This window comes from Eremomyces bilateralis (assembly GCF_010015585.1).
Source record: "Eremomyces bilateralis CBS 781.70 unplaced genomic scaffold P152scaffold_47, whole genome shotgun sequence".
Classification (NCBI taxonomy): Eukaryota; Fungi; Ascomycota; class Dothideomycetes; order Eremomycetales; family Eremomycetaceae; genus Eremomyces; species Eremomyces bilateralis.
This window is the reverse complement of record NW_022985113.1, coordinates 16,020-33,734: the sequence shown is the minus strand read 5'-3', so window position 1 is coordinate 33,734 and position 17,715 is coordinate 16,020. Positions and strand designations below refer to the sequence as shown.

At 52.5% G+C, this 17,715-nt stretch overlaps 9 protein-coding genes across 9 annotated transcripts; 5 read left to right on the top strand and 4 right to left on the bottom strand.

The window, feature by feature from the left end:
* Positions 1-556, bottom strand: P152DRAFT_485830 (uncharacterized protein; the record flags this gene model as incomplete). Its single annotated transcript, XM_033682067.1, has 2 exons — positions 178-556; positions 1-117 (listed from the first exon to the last, which is right to left on the bottom strand). Coding segments are annotated over exons 1-2 (411 nt in total), but the record flags the coding sequence as incomplete, so codon positions are not given.
* On the top strand, positions 524-1,379 carry P152DRAFT_510093 (uncharacterized protein; the record flags this gene model as incomplete). The annotated part of the gene is made up of 3 exons (XM_033682639.1): positions 524-949; positions 1,004-1,112; positions 1,194-1,379. The coding sequence occupies exons 1-3, from the start codon at positions 924-926 to the stop codon at positions 1,377-1,379; spliced, it is 321 nt and encodes a 106-aa protein (XP_033529611.1). The 5' UTR covers positions 524-923.
* A 47-nt stretch (positions 1,380-1,426) lies between these two features.
* Positions 1,427-3,376, bottom strand: P152DRAFT_462998 (ArfGap-domain-containing protein). Its single transcript, XM_033680449.1, has one exon. It carries the CDS (start codon positions 3,260-3,262, stop codon positions 1,625-1,627), a length of 1,638 nt encoding a protein of 545 aa, XP_033529610.1. The 5' UTR covers positions 3,263-3,376; the 3' UTR covers positions 1,427-1,624.
* A 65-nt stretch (positions 3,377-3,441) lies between these two features.
* P152DRAFT_444699 (U1 snRNP splicing complex subunit) lies at positions 3,442-4,777 on the bottom strand. Its single transcript, XM_033677818.1, has 3 exons — positions 4,633-4,777; positions 4,242-4,582; positions 3,442-4,190 (listed from the first exon to the last, which is right to left on the bottom strand). Exons 1-3 carry the CDS (start codon positions 4,658-4,660, stop codon positions 3,681-3,683), a joined length of 879 nt encoding a protein of 292 aa, XP_033529609.1. The 5' UTR covers positions 4,661-4,777; the 3' UTR covers positions 3,442-3,680.
* A 162-nt stretch (positions 4,778-4,939) lies between these two features.
* Positions 4,940-7,054, top strand: P152DRAFT_462996 (GPI transamidase-like protein component Gpi16). The gene is made up of 4 exons (XM_033680448.1): positions 4,940-5,365; positions 5,416-5,819; positions 5,866-6,162; positions 6,210-7,054. The coding sequence occupies exons 1-4, from the start codon at positions 5,019-5,021 to the stop codon at positions 6,980-6,982; spliced, it is 1,821 nt and encodes a 606-aa protein (XP_033529608.1). The 5' UTR covers positions 4,940-5,018; the 3' UTR covers positions 6,983-7,054.
* A 1,043-nt stretch (positions 7,055-8,097) lies between these two features.
* Positions 8,098-9,807, top strand: P152DRAFT_462995 (acid protease). The gene has a single exon (XM_033680447.1). It carries the CDS (start codon positions 8,213-8,215, stop codon positions 9,638-9,640), a length of 1,428 nt encoding a protein of 475 aa, XP_033529607.1. The 5' UTR covers positions 8,098-8,212; the 3' UTR covers positions 9,641-9,807.
* A 196-nt stretch (positions 9,808-10,003) lies between these two features.
* P152DRAFT_510089 (putative Fe-containing alcohol dehydrogenase) lies at positions 10,004-11,977 on the top strand. Its single transcript, XM_033682638.1, has 2 exons — positions 10,004-10,840; positions 10,895-11,977. The coding sequence occupies exons 1-2, from the start codon at positions 10,288-10,290 to the stop codon at positions 11,842-11,844; spliced, it is 1,503 nt and encodes a 500-aa protein (XP_033529606.1). The 5' UTR covers positions 10,004-10,287; the 3' UTR covers positions 11,845-11,977.
* A 166-nt stretch (positions 11,978-12,143) lies between these two features.
* On the top strand, positions 12,144-13,373 carry P152DRAFT_444687 (DUF427-domain-containing protein). Its single transcript, XM_033677817.1, has 3 exons — positions 12,144-12,263; positions 12,320-12,693; positions 12,778-13,373. The coding sequence occupies exons 1-3, from the start codon at positions 12,232-12,234 to the stop codon at positions 13,245-13,247; spliced, it is 876 nt and encodes a 291-aa protein (XP_033529605.1). The 5' UTR covers positions 12,144-12,231; the 3' UTR covers positions 13,248-13,373.
* Positions 13,374-13,554: 181 nt separating this feature from the next.
* Positions 13,555-16,765, bottom strand: P152DRAFT_406374 (uncharacterized protein; the record flags this gene model as incomplete). The annotated part of the gene is made up of 2 exons (XM_033676873.1): positions 13,555-13,935; positions 14,000-16,765. The coding sequence occupies 2 exons, from the start codon at positions 16,763-16,765 to the stop codon at positions 13,555-13,557; spliced, it is 3,147 nt and encodes a 1,048-aa protein (XP_033529604.1).
* Positions 16,766-17,715: the final 950 nt, after the last annotated feature.

Here is a 17,715-nt window from a genome sequence, read left to right as displayed (position 1 = left end):
ATCATATGCCTTCGAACCGGTCATCGTAGGTGGTGTCCGTATCGGTAGCTGATCGGTTTGAGATCGACTCCGTTTACGGCTCGGTTTCGGAGTAACCGTACCCTCTTCCTGCTCTTCCTCTTCCTGCTCTTCCTCTTTCTGCTCTTCCTCTTCCTACTCTTCCTCTTCCTGCTCTTCCTCTCCTAGCTCTTCCTCATCGTCTGCAAGGCCCCTTTGCGGATCTAGCTCCAGAGGTGTTGTCTTGCTAGCGGTCTTGGGTATGCTAGACGACGATGCCTTCGCCGATATCTTCTTTGGAGCTACCTGGGCTTTCTTCTTTCTACCCGCCGTCTTTGGGGCCGCCTTCTTTGTGTTCTTTTTCTTCGTAGCTGTTTGTTCTCTCGCAAGTTGAGCAGTGCGCTCAATCTCGTCTTCAAACCGGACGCGCGTTCGCGTACTGCGCGTACCAATTCCACGCAGTTGGGGTGCCATTTCCTAAATAAAAAATAAAAAACTTGATATAAAACTCAATCTAATAATTTCCCTTTAATTTCACAACTTGCAGGCACGAATTCAGCGCGTTTTGGTCATAAAATGGGTGATATCGCGTTTTCTGGTGGAGTTGCGGGCGGGACACACACACACTCAAAAAAACGCCAAGCGTTCTCTCACATTTTGCAACCGCCAGAGCTCTTGCGCTCCTGGTCCAAAATGTCCACCGGACCCAACGATCGTCATTGTCTGTTTAACTCCATCTACATCGCCTTCGTTTCATTGTCCAGACCTCCAACAATAATGCCGTGAATCTCTCGACGATCACGCTCGACGACCCGAATGAACGAAGTGCCCCAGCGCATATAAGACGCAAACCGTCCCCCATCACGAACCGAACGTTTCCTACCACCAGCCGTCCGCGACCATCCTGCGCCTCCATCGCCTTCGACATGTCAGAATCATATGAACGGGAAAGGTTGGTGGATGTGCGCATCTGTTTTGCGGGGAATGGCGCTTACCGGTAGGATAGGCAGAATAACTCTCGCCTGGATGAGTTATCTGGCAAGGTGTCCGCTCTTCGGGGCGTGACTATTGATATCTATGACAATGCTCGGAATCAGGATATAATTGACAACTCGGTATGTCTACATCCGTCCTGGCAGATTTTGGTCCTGGGGTTAGACGGACATATCGAGCGGATTCTGACTGTTTTCCTACAGAGCGAAGTTTTCTCGAACATGTCGACGACACTCAAGGGCAGCGCCACGAGATTGGGACGGGCGGCTCAAGCGGGGAACAAGACAGCGATCCTCAAGCTGGCAGGCATAATCGTGGTAACGGTGGTGCTACTGTACTGGATACTTGGCTTTATCTTTAGCTTCATCTTTGGGGGCAAGAAATCATGATCGCGGATATCCACGGCGTTGGGCGCTTTTCTTCGACTGCCACGCCTCCACGGCTGTATTGTATGAGACTGGACATGCATCATGTGTATATGGGCACGCATTACTTCTATATCCATTCTTCTGTGCATTCTTCATTCTGGCGATGTGTAAACCCACGAATCGGGGATGGAAGGACAACGCTATCATCATCTATCGCTATGTATGCTCGTCGACAGGACCGTTCGACGTAATTTCCCCTGCTCGACTTACTTCCAAACATTCCCAAACAAATCGTCTTGCCCACCAAACCCTCCCGCCGACGCCTTTTGTTTTGCCCCCGAATTTCCAACCCCAGGTGTCTCCGGCGCCGCACTGTTCCAGCCCCCGAAATCCTCATCCTGTGCCACTTGCGGCGTGGGTTTCGCCTCGCTCGTGATCCCCCACCCGCCAAAGTCACTCGCTATCGTGGACGCCGCAGGAGCCGCCGCCGGAGCCGCAGCAGGCTTTGCCGCCGGTGCTGGATCAGTCGCCCACGCGTTGTTCGAGCCCCACGCATCCATGCCCGAGAAGCCAGAGAAATCCGTCAACGGAGCAGTTTGCGGCTTCGGAGCCACGGGGGCGGCCGTGGGTTTAGAAAGGTTGAACGCGGAAGAGATGTTGGGTGCAGCGGTGGTCTGCTTCGGAGGGGGGGCCGGTGCGCTATCGAAACCGATGTCGAAAAGGTCGGCTTGGCTCGCTTTCGGCGCCTGGGACGGGGGAGGAGAGGTCGAGGAGAATATATCCCCGAAACCGCCCAAGTTGCCTTGTGGTATAGAGGTCACTGGCTGCGTGGTGGCCGGTGCGGGTTTGGGAGCATCGAAAAAGCCTCCCCCGGTACCAAACGCAGAGGCCTTGGTAGTTTGAGGAGCTGCTACTGACGATCGAGGGCTTAATGATGACAGTGCATCAAACGGCGAAGCCGTCGGTGCTGGTGGTGCACTGGGTTGGTTGCTAAAGCTAAGACCGCTAAATGCATCATCCAACCCACTTACTCCTGATTGTGTAGCAGGAGGTGACGATGGCGAAGTGAGTGTCCCAAAAGATCCTTGCGAAGGCTGTCGTTGATGCTGTTGAGGAGGAGCCGCAGGTTTTGCTGCGTACAACGACAGGATGGACTGCTTGAGATCAGGCCGTGAGGGAACCCCTGCCGGCGGCGGAGAGGTTGCGTTTGAAATCGGCGCAGAGTTGCTGGTTCCGAAGAAGTCTAGGCCAAGCAATGAATCGGCTTGCTTGGTCTGTCTTGGTGGTGCGGCTTGTGATTTTGGTGGCGGGGGCCGATTGGTTTGCGGCTCGACTGTCGATGGTCGCTGGGGTGTATCGTCGCCGAATAGGTCGATGTTGGCCGCCCTGGGTTTCGGCATCGCGCTCGATGCGGTTCGTTGCGAAGTTGATCGTTCCAATTTCGCCTTTTCTTGTACTACGTTCAGCGGAACATCGTCGTCGGTGGCATCGGACAGTGTTGAGGGGTCCGGCATGCCGCCCTCCATCGCCCATCTCTTGGACTCGTATTTTGTGCGGATAAAGTTTTCGATCTTCGACTCCGACGGAACATGGCCCGGCGCCAACTTTGCTTCCCAGTATTTATTCGCTCGACCGTTCCCCCACCGCAGCATGTTCTGTAGCTGTTCGTCCGTCCAGGAGTCGAGGTCCACCGACTTGACTCGACTGATGTGTGTTCCCATTCCGCGGTGGATACCGGAACATCGGATACAGACGAAGATGCCGAGATTCCAGCTGGCCCATCTTGGATGCTTGTTCCGTTTGCAATCGGCGCAGCTTTTGTTGGCCTCGAGCTTTACCAGGCTTTTGAGCGTGGCTCTGTTCCGCTCGATGCGGTCCTGGTCCGGATTGGGACGACGTGACATGGCAATCGAATGCGCCTATAGGTACAGAAGGCGATACCGGGACAGAAGATGGTATCGTGGGTGGAAATGGGGCGTTTGCGATTTGGTTCGTTGGGAGATATTGGCAGCGTTCATGAAGTGGTGCTAAGGCGTCAGTTTAGTTTGACATTTGATGACATGGCCGTGTCACGTGATAGATTGCTAGACAGGAATTGATGATAACTAAGTCCCTCAGCTCATGATTCATCGTTTCTGAATTTTTTATCCGAGGAACGAGATAATCGCCTAGACTTCAAGGTCTAGATTACACGCTCGTAGTACAGTACATTACACAGCGCGAAATTGAACCGCATGCGCCATTAAACCTGAGACGCCATGCAGTTGATAGCTGACCTAGTCGTGCTCCCATACCGTACTCCATAATGACGAGATGCTTGATTCACCACCTTCCGCCTCCGCCATAGCCTCCTCTCCCTCTATAGCCTCCTCCGCGCCCATAGCCACCGCGGAACCCCCCTCGCCCATACCCTCTATCACCGAATCCGCCATCGTAGTCACCCCTTGATCCAGGAGGGCCATCGGCTGGATCTGATCTTTGGGGTGGCGCCCTTCCCTTCAGGTCCTTTTGCAACTGGTCAAATGTTTTTCGCATCTGCGCATATCCCAGATGCATCTTTCCGTAGAAATGGTCGGCCAAACGTCGGTCGTTGTCGAGACGGCTCAGATACGCGCCGCAGACGTCGCACACCTGGAGCTTTTGGTGACCGGACGGCCCAGACGTGTCGGATATAACTTTTAAGTCGCGCTCTCGCTCATCTTTGGTATGCTTTGACTGCCGGATCTTGAAGAACTCCTGTGCTGCTTGATTGACCTGTCCTTCTTCACACATGATCTTAATCTCCTCCAGCCCGAGATCGATCGTTTGGGTGAGGTCGGATATTTGTTTTAGCTGTAGAAGTTAGCTTTTGCCCAACTTTGGTGGTACGTGACAGTCACTGACCAAAGTATTTGTCTGACGAATCTCATCCGGCGTCTTCTCCAGCCTCCTCTGAGCCGTCTCTATTCTCCTGTTACACTCATCGACGTACTTCTGCATATCTCGCAGATAGTCATATTCGAATCCCCACTTCTTCTTTTGGTTTTCATCGGCAGCCTCGTATTCGTTCTTCAAGGGCTCGCTGTGAACTTTCGAGCATGGACCGAAATCTTGTTTGGTATTGGTAAACAGGTCATGAGGACATGTACCGACGAGGTATGAGCGGCACACCTTAGGATCTGTCATTGGCAACTGAGTCGATCTCGTCCCTGGTCCGCTCATGAGCTGCTCTCCCATAAGCTGCTCTGCATGCTGTCAGCGGTATGAATTTCCAGATCGCAAAGAATCGACGAACCGAGCAGCTTTCGTTGTTCTGCCGCCATCCTCGCGGTACTTCTGATCGCCGAACTGTCCTAAATGTGCGGTCGCAAATGCTTAGTATGGTATGTCCCCTAGACCTAAACCTTTGACGACACTTCTCGGAGGAGCTCGCGACTGAAGATTGGAAGGATTGCGATATGTCAATGTGATGCAGATGTGAGAATGAGGCACTAAGGCACCAAGGCGCACATGAGTCAGTTCCTGGAGACGCGTGGTCACGTGATAGAGTCAGGTCGTCAGGGTCTTGAACCTCACGGTGAAGTGTCCACATACCTTCATACTCCAGACCGATGTATCTGGCACCTCCAGTTCATACGGATATGACCTGACTTGAGCTCCGAAGACGGCACCAATGCCGCAATGCTCATTGCACTCGTTTTCCTGCTCCCACTGGCCATAACGCTCTGCTTGGCCAGCGATTATCAAGAACGGCTCCACCTTCGACCACTCCCTAATTCCGCGCTCCTTGCGTCTTTCAACTTCCGAAGCAATACGTCGGCCTTGTCATTTGACCAGCAGAACTTCCGATACTTTCCACGGTCCTTGGGGCAAATCTTGCAGCACACCTCCACGAAGGAACTTCATTTGCGATTCAGTTTAGGACGATGGGATTCGGAGAGCTGGGGAGCGCGTCCTTGGGATGGCGCAAGAGAAGGGGGAACAGGAGTCGAACTGTGGGCTTGGGTTGAGGCAGATACAGCTGATGAGTATGTGTGGTTCACTTCTCTTCCTAGAGTATAGACTAATGAATAGTTAGGGCTGAGACTAGATGGCTTGGTTTAACAAATGCGCTGTCGGGGCTATTTTGCGCTTCCTTAAATTTCATCGATTCCACGAAAACTATCCGACCAATTATGACCTTCGAACCGGAGGGGATCTTTCCTAATTCCTCACTTTCTAACCTCCACCTCCTTCATGGCACACTGCCGCACGAAGTGGTATGCACGGAGAATTTAACTCCATTTCTGAAGCTGCTTCCATGCAAGGGAAAGGCAGGCATATCGAGTCTCTTTGATGGGCACAAGCTGTTTGACGCGACTTGGCAGACCATGGCTATTGATGTCAGGCCAATTTGTGACGAAGGTGGAAAGAATTGTGTGTTGCAGGTCGAGCAAACCGTTGATATGGTCCTGGACATTGCTCGGTCATTGCGTTCTAGACGTATGCCTCCTTCACACAGTCAATGGAGAGATGTTGACCTTTCTAGGTGACCCGATTCCAAGGCCGGTCCCCATTGAGGAGGTCGAATGCGACACATCTAAGTTATATAGCGGCGAGGACTCCTGTTTCCCAATCAAGAGTTCCTCAGAGCCGTCATGGAGTCTTAAGGATATCTTTGGCAAGCCAATCAACGGCTCATGTCCCCTGGAGACGGGCCCTTCGAGTTCGATTTACCCAGTTTGCCTCACTGTACCGCTTGAACGAACGGTGATGGTACAGACCGAAAAACCATTCCACGAGTCCAAGGAGGATAATGGGCTGACTCGATGCTACTCTATGCCAGGTCCGTGTGCTATATAACTATATAGGTAACATGCTAACTCGTACTAGAAGCCGCAGAGTTTGACTTGCTTCTACCAGCAGAGAATCTTGTCACTGAGGTACCCCTCCCTTCACCTCAATTACACGCCTCCCGCCACATCACTGGTTATGGCTCCGAACGTGGAGGCATGTGGTCCACAATCGTGAACCCGTCTGCGAATTTATCGGTTTCCATAGTTTATTTGGAGAGCCTACCGTGGTTCATGCGTCCATATCTGCATACCCTGCGTGTAACCGCCGAGTCAAACGATCAGCAGGACGTTCGCCACGACAGCGATCCATTGGAAAGTACATACTATCGACCAGCCGTCGATCGCGCACGTGGGACGCACTTAGAACTGGTTCTTACCATTCCACCTGCATCAACTGTAACGATTTCGTATGACTTCGAAAAAGCTGTTCTGCGGTACACGGAGTACCCGCCCGATGCGAATCGTGGGTTTGACGTTGCGCCTGCGGTGATCCGAGTTCTGCCGCAATCGCCACGGCGATCTACATCGGACGAAGCACAGTCCCGAGGTATTTACCTGCGGACGACTTCCTTGCTTCTGCAGCTCCCAACGCCGGATTTCAGCATGCCGTATAATGTGATCATCCTCACGAGTACCGTTATGGCATTGGGTTTTGGAGGGATCTTCAATCTCGTGGTGAGAAGGTTCGTTGGGGCAGATGAAGCACCCCCAGCTGGATTAGCCGCGATCGTGGCCCTGTTACAGCAGCGCATCAAAGGGCGGTTGGCATTCTTGGTATCCCAGTTGAAGGGGGGGACCAAACAGGAGTAACGCAGCTTCATGTTACGTGTATTTACTCTGTATTATAAGCGTTTGACAAATATATCAACTATTATTTCCCAGGGGCCTTGCTCCATCACAACGTGCGTGAGGAACCAACTGGCGTCTGATTAGGCAATACCTCGTACTGAGATATGTCAATGCGGCTTGCTATTTTCCTTGGACGTACTAAAACACTTGACTTTGCTGACGATCAGGGGCGCCACGACTACGTTTCGTTACGCAAGATGCACAGCACGGGTAACACGCCTCACAGGAACGTTGGACAGGGGGTAGAAGTTACAACATAGCAGCCGCTAGTTACTGTGGCCTGCTTTTCCCCTTTCTGTTGTGATCCGATTCGATCTCGAACTGAAGAACATAGGGTTTCAAGGTTAGTTCGACTCTGCTTCATGCAATGTCTTCCCCATCCGGTCGTATCTTGGTCCGAGATGCTAGGGAGACAGATCTGCTGCCATTCTGGGTCTATCCCTCCCCTTGCTGATTACACTACTGCCGGCTCGGGAAGGGTTTCGGTCGTGCGACGAGAGTTTGAACATGGCTGTACCTGGATAGCATGTGGATCTGGAAGTTAACTTAGGTACATGTGGAACAGTTTTTTTCCCTTACTCCTGGCCTGCCACCTTTGATTATTTATCGTGAGTATTCCAGCGTGGAAGACTATTAGCGATGGGGCCATAAAGTATTCTGCTTGTCCGATCTGGGGATGTGACCGCAGCAGCAAAACGAGCTCTGGCTTGGTAGAGGCCGTTCGTATGAGTGGAGAGATCTGGAGGCAGGTTTCATGAAGTTCGGTCATCCACTGCTAAGAGAAGGGAACGTACAGAGTGCCCCAGAGGAACATCACATGAAGCGATCCGAGCGGCTCTGCGATTTCCCGCATCTCGGTGCTACCGGTATGGTGCAAACGGATGTCACCATGCCGATTTAATATTCAAACTCGCAAGATGCAGGCTGCGCCCTGAGTTCACAGCACAAGTTCGTCGGATCTGAAAATTCCACCCTCACCCCCCTCTTACGCCTCCATCACTTTCACTCCTTCTCTTTCTTTTAACTTCGCCCGCTCTCGCTCTCACACACAACCTCCCTCTTCACCTCCAAAATCCATTCGTTCAATCTCAACCCTTCCATTCGTTTTTTCTTGCATCAGACATCTGTCTAGAGTCCTCTCGCTTCATCTCCTGTATCAGTTACACCTCAACCACACTCGCTTCATCAATCATGCGTTTGCCTCCTCTCCTGCTCGCTCTAAGCGGGCTCGCCACGGCAGCCCAGCTCACTCACATGAATGGCAGACCGGTCAATGTGGTTCGCCCTGCGGCTTTCTCGCGTCCCTCAGAACTGAAGGAAGCAAGCCACGTTGCACGCTTCGAAGCCATTGACAGTACCGGCTCTCAGAGTCACAATTTCCTGAAATCCGCGCTTGCCGTCAACCGTGCCCCTGCTGCTCAAGCACCGTTCTCCGAAGCCGTCATAGCCATCAGGCAGGGCCGCATCTACTCCAGTAAACTGGCCATAGGAAGCCAAATCTTCGACCTCATCATGGACACAGGCAGCAGCGACACTTGGGTTGCTTCGGAGCATTACATCTGTGACGATGGATTTGGTCACGACATCGGTCAAGATGACTGCCTTTTCGGTCCCGCCTACACCCCCTCTCCAACCAGTCAGTCGGTTCCCGGACTCACGTTCAATATATCTTATGCGGACGGCGAATTCTTGGATGGGCAGTTCGTGCACGAGAACGTGGCCCTTGGAGGCCTTGAGGTGGAGAAACAGCAGATTGCTATCATTGACCGCGCCTTTTGGTTCGGAGACAACAAATCCAGCGGACTCATGGGACTGGCATATCCTGAACTAACCAATTCGTTCCCCAATGGCAATGTGAGCCGTGGCAACGGGCAGAACTATGAGTCGTTGATGTTCAGTCTCATCCGGACTCGGAAAACGGACCCTCTCTTCTCAATTGCACTCGACCGCACCAGTCAACCCATCTCGGAAGGCGGCGTCATCGCTATTGGCGGTCTTCCCCCAGGAGTCGCATACCATTCCCCATGGGCGGTAACCCCGATCGAGCTGTTCCAGTTGCTGCCATCGGATAATCAAGAATTCACCTTTTATGCCATCGGTATCCAGGGTATTGCTGTGGGCAAGCTGTCGGACTCTCGCAAATTCCGTCGAAGCGCCAAATTCCTCAATGCCCACTCCAAGCCGCAAGAGCCCAAGATTGAGAAGCGTTTTCTTCGGCCGCGCCAGGGGGCGCCAGTCGACCTCGTGTTCCCGATTCAGTTCATCGTCGACTCGGGCACCACTCTCAATTACCTGCCGGCCTATTATTCCGAGGCCATTGCCGCCGCCTATGAACCGCCCGCGGTATACAACTGGCTCGACGGGCTCTATCACGTCCAGTGCAATGCTACGGTACCGTATCTCGCTTTCCAGATCGGCGGACAGATGCTGCAGATCCCGCCACAAGATATGATCTTCCAATGGAATGGGACTGGCACCGGAGGACAGCCATTCTGTTACACCGGCTTCGCGGACGCTTCTCAGGGTATTAATGTTCTTGGTGGACCGTTCATGAAGAATGTGATTAGCGTGTTCGACATCGGTGGGGCTAGGATGCACTTTGCTCAGCGGTGGTATTAGGCGGACGGTATCACTGCACTACGAGCGATGGAGGAGTCCTGTGTAATACGAGGGGCGAGGGTGGTTGGGAGTTGGCGTGGAGTAGAGGGTCCTGATCACGCACTTGACTGTGCAGTTTCTTTGTTTCTAATGGCGGCATGTTAAAGTTAACCGGGTTACCCGTTAAATTGCGGAGGAACCAACTCAAACTGATAATTGTCGAGGAATTCATATGTCCAAGTCGTTCAAACTCAGGGGTCAATTCGGCTCACGTCGATAATGATATCTGCCTTAGTGCCTCGCGTCCATCCATGCATGTGTCCAGCTTCCCCTCCGGTTCTCCGCTCCCCAACTTGGGTTCCCCGCAATGAATTACCATCGCCCATTATCCATCCACCCATTCATCCATTGTGATTTTGGTGACGCTAATGGCTGAAGGCTCCACTACGCGTTCTACACCTCGGAGTTGGGCGAGAGGAACCTATCCGTATTCGGCGATGTCGGAATACAAGCCGTGATGTTGTAATCGGCACGGCAATTTTCCTTAGCCTTCCTGATACTCCGACGTCTACTCATCCCCCACACAGTTGGTGATACGTGTGTCATCGATCGTTTCGCCGTCCAAGTCGATTGCTTCGAGTGGCTTAAGCCTCATATGTTCTTGTAAGATGCCTGCCGTTCGAATCGCACCCACGCGGGCAGTCCGGGCACGCAACCTTCTCCGGACGGTTCAGAATCACCCACCGTCATGTCCCTGCCATTCCAATCCCACCTATCACCAGACTCAATCGTCTCCTCACTTCCACCGGCACCGACCACGACCGCGATCCAATGGCCTTGCTCAAGGTCTCCGCCGCCTTGCAACGCCCTCGCCTCTCCCCGACTATGCTTTCGAGCTCGCGGCGTCGTCGATCCGCTTCGGGCCGGGGTCGACGGCGGAGGTAGGGATGGACGTTGTGAACATGGGTGCTGAACGTGTAATGCTTGTGACGGACCCAGGAGTCGCGAAGTTACCGGTAATGGAGAACGTGAGGAAGGCCCTCGCACAGCAGGGCGTGAAGTGGGAGGAGTACACAACGTGTCGAGTGGAGCCGAAGGAGGCATCGGTGAAGGACGCCATTGCTGCCGCGAAGCCGTACAACCCGGATCTCTTTATTGCGGTGGGAGGAGGATCAGCCATGGACACAACCAAGATGATGAACTTGTACACGTGTAATCCAGGTATGAGGCCCTAGTATTGCCTTTTATCCTTCACCATGCTGAGCCAATCCATAGATGCCGATCTCCTTGACTTTGTCAATGCTCCTGTAGGCAAAGGGCTGCCGATCCGCGGTAAATTGCGGCCTTTGATTGCGATCCCTACCACCGCAGGGACAGGATCCGAAACCACCGGTACCGCGATCTTCGATCTCACCTCTCACCAGACGAAAACTGGAGTCGCCCATCGGGCGATGAAGCCGACATTGGGCATTTGCGATCCGGAGAACACGCGTACTATGCCATCTGCAGTCGCCTGTAGCTCTGGACTCGATGTTCTCTGCCACTCGCTAGAGTCTTGGACGGCAATTCCGTATCAGCAACGGAGGCCGCGTCCCACCAATCCAATTGAGCGACCGGCGTACCAGGGTGCCAACCCGATCAGCGATATATTCAGCTTGCAAGCGCTGAAGTCGGTCATCAAGTACCTGCCGCGGGCTGTGGCTGATCCGGACGACTATGAGGCACAGGAGCAGATGCTTCTTGCTGCGACATTAGCTGGTGTGGGGTTCGGAAATGCGGGCGTGCATCTCTGCCATGGTATGAGTTATCCCATCAGCGGCATGAATCGCAGTTATATGCACAACGGGTATGATGTGTCGACACCATTGATCCCGCATGGTGTTTCAGTGGCAGTGACTGCCCCGGCAGTCTTCCGTTTCACAGGTCCGAGCAATCCAGACCGACATCTTGCTGCAGCCGAGTGCTTTGGAGTTGATATAAGCAATGTCAAACAGGAGAATGCCGGCGAGGTGCTCTCGGAGGCACTGAAGGAGTTCCTAGTTAAGCTGGGGGATCAACCACGTGGCCTGAAGCAGGTGGGATACACGAGGTCGGACATTGACGTATTGGTGGAAGGGACACTGCCTCAACGACGAGTTTTGATGTTGGCTCCGGGTTTGTCGGGGGTGCAAGAAGAGGATAAGGAAACATTAACTGCATTGTTCGAGGAGGCGATGGAGTACTAAAATGGTGGTTCCCCTCTACAGGGCTGTACATATGGCTATATTGGTTTCCTTGTGCTGGGCCACTGAATCCCGGTGGGTAATATAACTACGGTAGTTGCAACTATAATTGGACGTTTCTCCACGACACCACCCGAGAACGCATCGTTTTTGGTGTAGAATCGATCTCCAGAGTTGACGTAGCTGCAGATTCGTCATCATTTCAGGGAATCGAGACCAATCATGATGCCAACCTAGTCCGTTCAAGGACGGATCGGACTCTTGGGGACGGATTCCGACATACGAGCTTCGCATCGTCAGCAACGCCAGCTCTGTCCGTCATTGATTTAAGATGGAATTTTATCGCTGAATGTTTGAACTCTCGATAAAGAATCCTGACAATTTTCCAAAATGGCCGTCTCATCTGATCCAGCTTGGGATAAGTAGGTTTTCCAAGTTCGAAATGCATTAATAGAGCGCGATTTTAACATCGCTGCAGGATCCTGGTCCTTGCGGGAAAACTCCTGGACGATGGACCGCTCAAGGTCATTCCGTCCACTCGGCGCATCCGAGTGCATTACAACAACACATTAGTATTCGACACCATTCGTGCTCTGCAGGTGTGGGAGCATGAGAACTATCCATACTACTATGTCCCGCGGGAGGACATCATCAAGAGACCAACGAAACTGGTCCTGGAAAAGAGCCAGGGGATCAAGGATTCCTCGGGGGATTTAGGAGCGTTTCGGGGGACCTTGTCGGTGACGGAAGGAGATGTCAAGAAGGTCACGAACCATGCTGTCATCTTCACTATGAGGAATATGCTGGAAGGAGGGAAGCTGGACTATGTTCGGTTGCCGTTCAACGAGATGGGTATGGCTCCCCATTAACCAAGCATCAGTCGCCTTGGGCGTCCGATATACGACATATCGACCATGACTGACTGAATCCATCCAGAGAAATGGTACGAAGAAGATCTCCCCATTTATATTCATCCCAAAGACCCTTTCAAGCGTGTGGATCTCCTCCCATCCACACGGAAAATCGAGGTCCGATACCACGGCACCCTCCTTGCCTCGACCAACTATTCCGTCCATGTATTAGAGACCTCCCTTCCCACCCGCTACTACCTCCCACTTCACAGCCTCACCTCGACCACCACCCTCAGACCCAGCACTCTCGTGACTGGGTGCCCGTATAAAGGTGAGGCTTCCTGGTACCATGTAGTTGCTACGGCACCCCCTGGCGAAGAACTGGAGTTCGAAATCGGGAGAAGAGGATGGGAGAAAAAGGATTTCGTTTGGTCGTATAAGCGTCCGACCCTCGAGAGCACTGCGATTGCGGGGATGATTTGCTTCTTCAACGAGAAGGTGGATATATTTATCAACGGTGTGAGAGAGCAGCAGCCGATTACAAAATTTTCATGAACGCGGACTGGGGTTGGCGAGAAGGGATTTATGACTCTAATGGGCTTCTGTATTTCTGAAAATTGATGCCGAGAAGGGCGCTCTAAATGGACTTTGTACCAAAGGGAAAGAAACTTGAATATGCAAAACCGAAATCTACATGATGTCATAAAGTCATTTGGAAGTCTTCCGTGCGCAGTCGCTCCAGGTCCATAACCAACGCCTGACCATATATCCAGACAGTCTCGAATCGGAAACCCCATCAAGATGCCAGCAGCAGGAGAGGGTCTAGCAAAGGATTAAACGCTAGATCATTTGATCTCGCGTCTCATCTCCTGCCGTATACCGGATGCTCTACCCTCTCGGCCCGCCCCTGAGAGCCACCCGTCCGGGCCACCTGCCTCACGAGATCAATCGCCTGGGAACCCGCCTGATGCAAGCGCTCATCCACTCGCCCGTACCTGCGATTCTCCTCGTCATGCTTGGTCTCCGCATCGCGTCCGAAAAGCTTCAATATGTCTTCGAAGCTCAATTTCTGCGCGTCCTTGCGGCTGCCGCCTTCGATGGCTGCGTTTGCAAGAGCCTGCTTTGCTTCTTGTAGCCGAAGGATCTTCGCCTCTACAGTGTCGGCAACGGTTAACCGGTACACATGGACTGCTTTGGTTTGATTGATGCGATGGACTCGATCAATGGCTTGAGACTCGGCGAACTGTTCCCCCAAGGTTAGACAAAGTCCATCACACAGTGAGATACATGAGGGAGTTTCAACTTACCGGATTCCAAAAAGGTTCCACGAGGACGACTCGCGAAGCGGCTGTAAGGTTCAGTCCAACACCGCCGCATTTGAGACTGCAGAGTAATATGCGCGTCTTCTTGTCGTTACGCAGCTGATTGATGTTGTAATCTCGAACGTCCGGCCGCATGCTCCCGTCATATCGCACGAAACGATATCCGCTTCTGTGTAGGAACGGTTCGATCAAGTTCAGCATGCTCGTGAATTGAGAGAACACAATAACCTTGTGTTCCGGAGTTTCCTTCTCGAGGATGCCCAGCAAATACCGAATCTTGGTTGACGTCATGGGACACTTTACTGTCTCCAGCCCATCTTCATCCGAATCACCCTCTGAGCCACTGGAGAGTTCAATGGGACCCCGGTGACGTGTTCTTGACGGTTTAGTTCGTTCTTCAGACTCTTCATCTGTATCGGAGTCCTCCGAATTGATCGATTCACCTCCGCCTTCGACATCCTCATCATCTGTCCCGCCAGCTTTCCCTAGGTCTGCAACCTGGCGTTCCGACTCGGGCACGACCCAGTCAGCCTCTTCCTCCTCCTCCTCATCACTATCCAAGACCACTCTGCGATTTCGGCGACTATCCGACTTCTTCGAACCGTGTTTGCTGCTCCCCTTCTTGAAGTCCTCTCGCGGTGATTGATCTGCAAGGTCATCCTCGCACTCCTCGCATCGGAGCTCGCCTCGTCGGACTGCCTCGGGGGCTATTGTGATCTGACAAACGTCGCACTTCTTTTTGACAACACTCAGTCCGCCCAGCATGTTTGCGAGGTCATCAATATCCTCGCTCTGGCCTGTGGTCTTCCTCGGAGTTTGTGGAACTGTTTGCACTTCGTCCAGAGCATCTTGCTCAGAGTCAAGAACTTCTCCCACTAGGTCTGGATGATTGCAGGCTTGTCGAAGTCTTAATAGGAGGACAAGCGCTCCGATGTAATCTTTACGCTCAGCACCCATCATTTGGTTTAAGTTTGCTTGTGCCCGGTCCACAAGGCGTTCATAGAATCGACGCTCTCGTTCGTTGAACTCCGCCTCGATAATCTCGACGGTCTTGTCCACAATTGTGAACGCGCTCTTCTTGTGCTCCTCGTCCTCGGCTTTCTTACCAAAACTTAACGCCCCTGGCTCTTGGAGGATGGTTTTCAGCCGCCGCTTCATGATCGCCTTCAAAAAGTAATTAAGCCTCTTCATGGCAAGGTTCCCTCTTCCATTCTTCAGAGGACCGGAGATCTGCTCTTTCCACATTTTAAAATCGCTGTATGGCTTTATTCTCAGGAATCGGATTAGGCTTTGAAGCTCGTCCAAGTTGTTTTGCATCGGAGTTCCGGTGAGGCACCAGCGGTACCAGCTATCGAGAGCATAGGCCGCTTGAGTGCACTTCGCAGACCTATTCTTGATATTCTGTGCTTCGTCCAAGATGACACGGTACCATCGAACACCGAAGAGCGGAGCTTTCGGCCCGTCAGGTTCATTAGACGACGCTGCGTGCTCCGTGTGAAGGATCCCGAAGGTTGTAATGACGATATCATGCTTCTCCAGCTCTTTAGCCGACTTGCTCCGTTTCGCCCCATGATGAACCAATACGCGAGGGGCATGTCCGGGAGAAACTTTATCCTTGATCTCTTCCTGCCATTGCGAGACAACGGCAACCGGCGCAACTATCAGTGTGCACTTGCTTATAGAGGAAGGCATCTTGTCCTTCTTCGTAGTCGGCTTCGTTGCTGCCGATAATTCCGCTACAGGACGTGGGTTGGTCATAATCAGTGCAATAGCTTGAATCGTCTTGCCGACTCCCATGTCGTCTGCAAGAATTCCACCTCTTGGGAGCACCCCATTTTTCTTGCGTTTACCGTTCTCGCGGTCGATCATCCAAGCCACCCCCTCAACCTGGTGAGGAAGCAATTTTACCGCCAAACCATCCACGGTTCCGTCCTCTTCGTCCTCATCCTCATCCTCTTCCGCCTTCTTCTCTTCCTCTTTGTCTTTAACATCGAGGGCTCCCAGCTTGGCAGCAAGTGCATCAGCACCTGTCCTCTTTTCCTCTTTCTTGGCCGCCGCAACTTTACGCTTCCGCAGCCGTAGCTTGGGCACATCCTCATCATCGCCGAAATGTCCGGAGAGAAGATCTTTCAGGTCCTTGTCGGCCTGATCGGGGTCTCTATATTGGAATGGGTCGGGTGCGCCGAATTTGTCATCACCAAAAGCTTTGTTAGGGTCAAAGCCGCCGTAAACATCGTCACCATCACCAGTGAGATCAATGGTATTTCTCGATGGGATATTGACTGCAGTGAACCCGCCATGGGCGTGGGCTGAGAATACAGGCTTCGTAGCTGGTTGGTAAGGGTATGGTGGATTTGAGGGCCTTTGAATCGCGACTGGCCTCTGGTGAGCGGTGGGCTGCTGGCTCATAGCCGGTGTGTAAGCTGGTGCAAACCCGGGCGGGTATCTGAATGCTGGGGCTGAGTGGCCATGCTGGAGTCCATTGGAACCCGGTCGCTGCGAATTTGTAGGGTTTAATGCTGAGTTCATGGCGGCACCGTAGGCAGCCGTTCCAGGTTGAACACCGGCAGAGGCATTCAGAGTTTGTGTCTGCTGAGGTCGGTGATGTTCCGGTCGAGGCTGGCCAGGCTTCGGCACATTAAAAAGATGCGACATTCCCCCTGACCGATTCTTTGGCGGCGTTGGTTGACCAAACACGGGCTGGACATTGACCGTTTCTCGAAGGGGATCTCTTTTGGGCGACTTGGGCATAGATTTGCTTGTGTTATCATGTTTAGGTTGGCCCATTGCGCCTGATGAATTCAAACCGTTCCGTGCAGAGGGGTCTTGTTCTGGTCCAGGATTTGTTGCTGACGCTTTCCCCGAAGAGTATGCCTGCGGAGGCTCCCGGTCGTTCACCATTTCGTCGTAAGTATTGGAAGCACTATCCTTTGATGATGACACGAAGAGTAGACTGTCGGATAACGACTGATACGACGCAATCGATGCTAGGAATCCAGAAGGGCTGTTGGCATCGAAATCCGGTGTGCTGGTGGAAGAAGAGCGCGGTACACTTCGATCGTGGTGTTCAACGATAGTCTCCCCGTTTCTGACTTGGACTGTGTTGTATATTTCCTCAGTTCCTTCTTGCGGACCCTGTTTAACTGAGTGCAGAGCAGAATTCGAGGACGTCTCGGTCGAGCTCGGTGCCAGCGAAGGTCGTGTTTTGGGGATGAGGATTTCTCGTTTTTCTGGCCTCGGGATTCAGACGAGGAGGTTTCGGTCAAGTTTAGGTGTAGGAGTCGTGTTTGGGGGACGAGGATTCTTTGTTCGCGTTGTTGGCTTGGTACTTTTGCGTCAAACGATCAAGTTCCTTTTCAAGCGCTTGCCTATCCGTCATATTAGCTCAGTATAGTTTCATATCAAACGACAAAGCTAGTTTCGCAACGAACCTTACGCGGGCGGGTTTTCTATTTGAAATCCTGAGACAGTCGAGCGTTGGGACCGATGTGATATCTGAGGAGAGTGAACCACGGATTTGTGTCCATGGGGATGATTCAAGCAGCTGAGAGTTGATATGACAATTTGATGTGATGACGCCACATGGATTTTGAACGCGTTCCGTTGCCAGAACAACATACGCACCGCCACAGGACAGAATACATATCCGAGATGGCTTTGGAAGAACAGCAATGCCTCTATTCACCCAATATCGAAATATG